We start from the raw sequence: 8,662 nt of genomic DNA on the forward strand, positions 1-8,662 counted from the left end.
AAAATCGCTCTTTTTAACACAATTTGACTCCTTATGCATTCCACTAAACACTAATATCATGTTTAAATATATAATTTATGTATTATTCCCTAAGATAATTTATATAAATTTTAAAAGTTGCTGGAAAGTGGTGAGAACGAATCTGAAAACGTTTTGTTGTCGTATATTAGCGTGTTCTTATTAACTAGAGTGAGTAAGAGTGAGCGAGAGTGGGTAAGAGTGAGTAAGAGTGAATGAAGGTGAGTGAGAGTGCCAGAGAGTGTGTAAGTGTGAGTAAGAGTGAGTATAAGTAAGAGTGACTGAGAGTGAGTAAGAGTGACAGAGTGAGTAAGAGTGAGAGTAAGAGTGACAGAATGAGTAAGAGTGAGAGTAAAGTGATTGAGAGTAAGGGTGAGTATGAGAGTAAGAGTGATTGAGAGTTAGAGTGAGAGTAAGAGTGATTGAGAGTTAGTGAGAGTAAGAGTGATTGAGAGTAAGAGTGATTGAGAGTAAGAGTGATTGAGAGTAAGAGTGATTGAGAGTAAGAGTGATTGGGAGTAAGAGTGATTGAGAGTAAGAGTGATTGGGAGTAAGAGTGATTGGGAGTAGGAGTTAGAGTGAGAGTAGGAGTAAGAATGAGAATAAGAGTGATTGAGAGTAAGAGTGAGTAAGAGTAAGAATGAGAGTAAGAGTGATTGAGAGTAAGAGTGATTGGGAGTAAGAGTAAGAGTAAGAATGAGAGTAGGAGTGATTGGGAGTAGGAGTGATTGGGAGTAGGAGTGATTGGGAGTAGGAGTGATTGGGAGTAGGAGTGATTGGGAGTAGGAGTGATTGGGAGTAGGAGTGATTGGGAGTAAGAGTGATTGGGAGTAAGAGTAAGAGTGAGAGTAAGAATGAGAATAAGAGTGATTGAGAGTAAGAGTGATTGGGAGTAAGAGTAAGAGTAAGAATGAGAGTAGGAGTGATTGAGAGTAGGAGTGATTGGGAGTAGGAGTGATTGGGAGTAAGAGTGATTGAGAGTAAGAGTAATTGAGAGTAAGAGTATGAGAGTAAGAGTGAGAGAGTGAGTATGAATGGGTAAGGGTGACTGAGAGTGAGTAAGAATGACAGAGTAAGAGTGACAGAGAGTAAGAGTGACAGAGAGTAAGAGTGACAGAGAGTAAGAGTGACAGAGAGTAAGAGTGACAGAGAGTAAGAGTGACAGAGAGTAAGAGTGACAGAGAGTAAGAGTGACAGAGAGTAAGAGTGACAGAGAGTAAGAGTGACAGAGAGTAAGAGTGACAGAGAGTAAGAGTGACAGAGAGTAAGAGTGACAGAGTAAGAGTGACAGAGAGTAAGAGTGACAGAGAGTAAGAGTGACAGAGAGTAAGAGTGACAGAGAGTAAGAGTGACAGAGAGTAAGAGTGACAGAGAGTAGGAGTGACAGTGTAAGAGTGACAGTAAGAGTGACAGAGAGTAAGAGTGACAGAGAGTAAGAGTGACAGAGAGTAAGAGTGACAGAGAGTAAGAGTGACAGAGTAAGAGAGTGAGAGTGATTATGAGAGAGTTAAGAGTGTGAGGTGTGAGAGGGTAGCAGGCCAGGGAGGCAGGATGTGTGGTCACAGGCAGGCCTAGGCCTCGTGATCTCTAATGTTGGTATTTATATATATGTTGGATTTTTTGTCCTGTTTCAAATTATAATTATTTAGCAGGAATGTAATAAGATATTGCACAGTATTAATGTGACAATAATATATGCATTATTTCCTTGATAATCAAACTTGTTGTTCAAAGATAATATACAATCTTTGAAGGAAACATTTTGAGAGCGCAAGCTGGCAACACTGGGCTGGTGGTGAGAGAGACATATGGTTAGTTGTACTCAGACCTACAGTGGAGAAGGGTGTGTCCCAGCTGGCCGCCACCAGCCGCCACCCGCCGCCACCCGCCGCCACCCGCCGCCACCCGCCGCCACCCGCCGCCCACCACCAGCCGCCACCCGCCACCACCCGCCACCACCCGCCACCCGCCACCCACCACCAGCCGCCACCCGCCGCCACCCACCACCAGCCGCCACCTGCCACCACCCACCACCCGCCGCCACCCGCCGCCACCCGCCACCACCCGCCACCACCCACCACCACCCACCACCAGCCGCCACCACCCACCACCAGCCACCGCCACCCACCACCGCCACTCACCACCCGCCGCCACCACCCACCACCCGCCGCCACCCACCACCACCCACCACCAGCCGCCACCCACCACCAGCCGCCACCCGCCGCCACCCACCACCCGCCGCCACCCACCACCAGCCGCCACCCGCCGCCACCCACCACCAGACGCCACCCGCCACCACCCACCACCCGCCACCACCCACCACCAGCCGCCACCCGCCACCACCCACCACCCGCCACCACCCACCACCACCCACCACCCGCCACCACCCACCACCAGCCGCCACCCACCACCACCGCCGCCGCCACCACCCATCACCGCCGCCGCCGCCGCCGCCGCCACCACCCACCACAGCCGCCGCCGACACCACCGCCACCACCCACCACAGCCGGCACCACCACCCACCACCACCACCGCCACCCGCCACCACCCACCACCAGCCGCCACCCGCCACCACCCACCACCAGCCGCCACCCGCCACCGCCACCCACCACCGCCACCCGCCACCCGCCACCACCCACCACCAGCCGCCACCACCCACCACCAGCCGCCACCCGCCACCAGCCACCAGCCACCGCCACCCGCCACCAGCCACCGCCACCCACCACCACCCGCCACCAGCCACCGCCACCCACCACCGCCACTCACCACCCGCCGCCACCACCCACCACCAGCCGCCACCCACCACCGCCACCCGCCGCCACCACCCACCACCACCACCCACCACCACCAGCCGCCGCCGCCACCACCACCCACCACCACCGCCGCCACCACCCATCACCGCCGCCGCCACCACCACCCACCACCACCGCCGCCGCCACCACCCATCACCGCCGCCGCCGCCGCCACCACCCACCACAGCCGCCGCCGACACCACCGCCACCACCCACCACAGCCGGCACCACCACCCACCACCACCACCGCCACCCGCCACCACCACCCACCACCACCACCGCCACCCGCCACCACCACCCACCACCACCACCGCCACCCGCCACCACCACCCACCACCACCACCGCCACCCGCCACCACCACCCACCACCACCACCGCCACCCGCCACCACCACCGCCACCCGCCACCACCCACCACCAGCCGCCACCCGCCACCGCCACCCACCACCGCCACCCGCCACCCGCCACCACCCACCACCAGCCGCCACCACCCACCACCAGCCGCCACCCGCCACCAGCCACCGCCACCCGCCACCAGCCACCGCCACCCACCACCACCCGCCACCAGCCACCGCCACCCACCACCGCCACTCACCACCCGCCGCCACCACCCACCACCAGCCGCCACCCGCCACCCACCACCGCCACCCGCCGCCACCACCCACCACCACCACCCACCACCACCAGCCGCCGCCGCCACCACCACCCACCACCACCGCCGCCACCACCCATCACCGCCGCCGCCACCACCACCGCCGCCGCCACCACCCATCACCGCCGCCGCCGCCACCACCCACCACAGCCGCCGCCGACACCACCGCCACCACCCACCACAGCCGGCACCACCACCCACCACCACCACCACCACCCACCACCGCCGCCACCACCAGCCGCCACAAGCCGCCACCGCCCGCCACCGCCCGCCACCAGCCGCCATCACCACCACCACCACCACCAGCCGCCATCACCGCCACCAGCTGCCACCACCACCAGCCGCCACCACCACCAGCCGCCATCACCGCCACCAGCTGCCACCACCACCAGCCGCCATCACCGCCACCAGCTGCCACCACCACCAGCCGCCACCACCAGCCGCCACCACCACCTGCCACCAGCCGCCACCACCGCCCGCTATCAGCAGTCACCGCCCGTTGCCACAGTCGCCACCGCAAGCCGCCACCGCCAGCCGCCACCAGCCCCCCCCCCCCACCGCCGATCGTCATCACCCACCACAGCCGCCGCCGCCCGCCACCGCCCGCCACCACCCACCACAGCCGCCACCACCCACCACCACCCGCCGCCACCACCCACCACCACCAGCCGCCGCCGCCACCCACCACCCACCACCACCGCCGCCACCACCCACCACCACCAGCCGCCGCCGCCACCACCACCACCCACCACCACCGCCGCCACCACCAGCCGCCGCCGCCGCCACCACCACCCACCACCACCGCCGCCACCACCCACCACCGCCAGCCGCCACCACTCATCACAGACCCCGCCACCGCCCGCCAGACACAGCCGCCAGTGTCCGCCACCGCCGCCACTGTCCGCCACCGCCGCCACTGTCCGCCACCGCCGCCATTGTCCGCCACCGCCGTCACTGTCCGCCACCGCCGCCACTGTCCGCCACCGCCGCCACTGTCCGCCCGCCGCCACCACTGTCCGCCCGCCGCCACCACTGTCCGCCCGCCGCCTCCACTGTCCGCCCGCCGCCTCCACTGTCCGCCCGCCGCCTCCACTGTCCGCCCGCCGCCGCCACTGTCCGCCCGCCGCCGCCACTGTCCGCCCGCCGCCTCCACTGTCCGCCCGCCGCCGCCACTGTCCGCCCGCCGCCGCCACTGTCCGCCCGCCGCCGCCACTGTCCGCCCGCCGCCGCCACTGTCCGCCCGCCGCCACTGTCCACCACCGCCGCCACGGTCCGCCCGCCGCCACTATCCGCCACAGCCGCCACTGTCCGCCCGCCGCCACTATCCGCCACAGCCGCCACTGTCCGCCCGCCGCCACTGTCCTCCCGCCGCCACTGTCCGCCCGCCGCCGCCCTGTCCGCCCGCCGCCACTATCCGCCACCGCCGCCACTGTCCGCCCGCCGCCACTATCCGCCACCGCCGCCACTGTCCGCCACCGCCGCCACTGTCCGCCCGCCGCCACTGTCCGCCCGCCGCCACTGTCCGCCCGCCGCCACTGTCCTCCCGCCGCCACTGTCCGCCCGCCGCCTCCCTGTCCGCCCGCCGCCACTATCCGCCACCGCCGCCACTGTCCGCCCGCCGCCACTGTCCGCCCGCCGCCACTATCCGCCACCGCCGCCACTGTCCGCCCGACGCCACTGTCCGCCCGCCGCCACTGTCCGCCCGCCGCCACTGTCCGCCCGCCGCCACTGTCCGCCACCGCCGCCACTGTCCGCCACCGCCGCCACTGTCCGCCCGCCGCCACTGTCCGCCACCGCCGCTACTGTCCGGCCGCCGCCACTGTCCGCCCGCCGCCACTGTCCGCCCGCCGCCACTATCCGCCACCGCCGCCACTGTCCGCCCGCCGCCACTATCCGCCACCGCCGCCACTGTCCGCCACAGCCGCCACTCTCTGCCGTACAGCCTCCCCTCTCTCCGTTAGTAAATAATTATAATTGTTAGTAAATAATAAAAGAAATATAAATTATTAGATTTTTTTACCCTTAAATTGGTTTTAATATTTAAATTGAAAATAATAATATAATATAAAATATAATAAAAATAATATAATATAAAATATAATTTAATTTCAAGAAATTTAACTTTAAACACAAAGATGTAAAAAGGGTTCAGTTTATTGGCTCAAACCTTTCATAAGAGATTCATATTGGTATATGAATGGATTATGAATGACTCATGTTAGGAGTGTAAAGTTGCCACAACATCTCAAATTAGTGTTAGATACATATGTCTTGGTTATAAGTTTTGGAAACCTATTTAAGTCCACACACAATATCGTATCTGATACGATAAAACAAACGTTTCCAATACTTTCAAATACTTTCCAGATATGTTGTGGCAACCTAAAATTGTTTGCTGGGTACTGCCTGAAGAAGGAGCCACTGCCTGAAAAAGCAGGCACTGCCTGAAGCAGGAACCACTACCTGAAGTAGCAGCCCCTGCCTGAAACAGCGGCCACTGCCAGAAGCAGCACCCACTGCCTAAAGAACGAGCCACTGCCTGAAGCAACAGCCACTGCCTCAATAAAGAGCCACTGCCTGAAGCCGCAGCAACTGCCTGATGCAGGAGCCCCTGCCTGAAGAAGGAGCCACTGCCTGAGGCAGCAGCCACTACCTGAAGCACGAGCCACTGCCTGAAAAAGCAGCCACTTCCGGAAACAGCAGCCACTGCCTGAAGCACGAGCCACTGCCTGAAACAAAAGTCACTGCCTGAAGCAGCAGGCACTTCATGAAGCAGTAGCCACTGCCTAAAGCAAGAGCCACTGCCTGAAACAGCACCCACTGCCTGAAACAAAAGTCACTGTTTGGAGCAGATGCCACAGCCTGAAGCCGAAGCCACTGCCTGAAGCAGGAGCCACTGCCTGAAACAGCACCCTCTGCCTGAAGCAGAAGCCACTGCCTGAAGGAGGAGCCACTGCCTGAAGCAGGAGCCACTGCCTGAAGCAGGAGCCACTGCCTGAAGCAGGAGCCACTGCCTGAAGCAGGAGCCACTGCCTGAAGCAGGAGCCACTGCCTGAAGCAGGAGCCACTGCCTGAAGCAGGAGCCACTGCCTGAAGCAGGAGCCACTGCCTGAAGCAGGAGCAACTGCCTGAAGCAGGAGCAACTGCCTGAAGCAGGAGCCACTGCCTGAAGCAGGAGCCACTGCCTGAAGCAGGAGCCACTGCCTGAAGCAGGAGTAACTGCCTGAAGCAGGAGCCACTGCCTGAAGCAGGAGCCACTGCCTGAAGCAGGAGCCACTGCCTGAAGCAGGAGCCACTGCCTGAAGCAGGAGCCACTGCCTGTGCTGTGTGTATTGTGCATTCCGAGAGTAGCATATGGTGAGTGTGAGATAACTTTGGATTACGTTGTGACTGTAGGCCTCAGTCATTCTCTTAATTGGTCATCTCTCCCTCCGTGGTATTACTCGTGTTTACCAACTTTTGTCCCTAGGATATTTCTCACATTATCGGCAGATCATCATTGTGGTACCCTGGTACTTTGGTTTGTCTTCGGGTCAAAGCACCCTATCTTCTGCAATCCGACCGAAGGAGGATAAGAGGGCCATAGTTCCTCAAGCACGGACTTTGTTGCTGAGTTGGGACCTCAGCAGCAGTTCTCGTCACCAGTTGACACTCGCACCCCTACACGTCGGTCAGTGATGATGATATTTACTTAGGTAGGGAATTAGATTTCTTTTTACAGAGCACAAAGTTCGCTAATTCTGTAAGTATCATATTCACTTAGTGGGAAACCCTTGCTTATGTCCTATAGAGACTCGGCAAGGTATGCCTACATTCTTGGACTACCTAATTCACTTTTGGAGCAATTAAATGTTTCATTTGTTTTAGAAACTCAGTTTCACTTATTTAGTAGGATTTTCTTGCCCTTATTCTCTTACATTGAGTACCGGGTACAAGATTTCCTGCGCTTTTGATTGACTAATCATTTACCATCCTAAAATTAACATTAATTGTTAAAGATTAAAATTCCACAGGATAGTTACCAGTTGCCACGTTATCCTGTTTCTAACATTTACCATATCACAATAATATTCGTGTACATTTATTTGCTATCTTTCACCATGTTTCATCTCCAAGCTTTCCGAACGATCCAGCAGGCGAAATAGGGACTTTATGTTGTGCCAAGAGGACTGAATTACAAACTCTTGCACACGAGTATCAATTAGATGTCCCCCATAGAGCCAACAAAAATGAATTGCTTAACTTAATTATGGATCACCTCTTAGATGAAAGGACAATTGACTCTGAAACTCACGAAACTTATTCTATTGCAAATAAAACTGATTTGGCAACTATGAAACTCAAACTAGAACTTGCAAAGCTCGAGAGGGAGCACCAGCAAGCAGCTCTTCTAATGAAGGAACGCGAGGCGACCCTAAGGGAAAGAGAGGCTGCATTGAGAAAAGAAGAGCAAGAAAGAGAGGCGGCCCTAAGGGAAAGAGAAGCTGCAATGAGGAAAGAAGAGCAAGAACGTGAGATGATCCTATTCAGAGAGCGTAAGCGAGTACAGCTTGAAGCAAAACAACGCCACCTGGAGATACAACGCGAGCATGACAAACAGCAAGCGGCTATGGCTATAGAATGTCGTCAACAAGAACTCACGTTGGAAAATACATATCACACTCAACGCCAGCATGCTACCGCTAGTCTTCCCGTAAGTTTCAATATCTCCCATGCAAGTAAGTTAATGCCACCATTCGTTGAGACGGAGATCGATGTTTTTTTACCACCTTTGAAACCCTAGCTAATCAACTTAGCTGGCCTGCAGATCAATGGTCTACCCTTCTCAGAGTGCATCTTACAGGTAAAGCTGCAGTTACTCTCAGTACCTTAGCTTCTGAGAATGACTACCAGACCCTGAAGCAAGAAGTTTTGGACGCCTACCTTCTCTCCACCGAAAGCTACAGACGAAAATTCCGTGACCATCTTAAGGCAAGTACCACCACCTTTCTAGAATTTGCAAGAAAAGATATAAACCAAGAAAAATCAAGAATAAACCAAGAAAAGATATTTCATGAAATGGCTGGAAGCAGCACATGTCTCTACATTTGCAGAACTCATCAACCTCATACTAGTTGAGGAATTCTTGAGACGTGTTCCCCCTTCCGTCCGTTTATATCTAGCAGATAAAGAAGAAACCGACTACATCAAATGTGCGAAGT

At 57.2% G+C, this 8,662-nt stretch overlaps 1 protein-coding gene across 1 annotated transcript; it reads left to right on the plus strand.

The window, feature by feature from the left end:
* The first annotated feature begins 7,710 nt into the window (after window positions 1-7,710).
* Window positions 7,711-8,244, plus strand: LOC138350599 (mitogen-activated protein kinase kinase kinase kinase 4-like). Its single transcript, XM_069301623.1, has one exon. The coding sequence runs from the start codon at window positions 7,711-7,713 to the stop codon at window positions 8,242-8,244; it is 534 nt and encodes a 177-aa protein (XP_069157724.1).
* Window positions 8,245-8,662: the final 418 nt, after the last annotated feature.

Source organism: Procambarus clarkii, chromosome 46 (genome assembly GCF_040958095.1).
Source record: "Procambarus clarkii isolate CNS0578487 chromosome 46, FALCON_Pclarkii_2.0, whole genome shotgun sequence".
Lineage (NCBI taxonomy): Eukaryota > Metazoa > Arthropoda > Malacostraca > Decapoda > Cambaridae > Procambarus > Procambarus clarkii.

Excerpts from the sequence above, each read along its gene's own strand:
- LOC138350599 (XM_069301623.1), top strand. The coding sequence starts at position 7,711 with ATGGATCACCTCTTAGATGAAAGGACAATTGACTCTGAAACTCACGAA.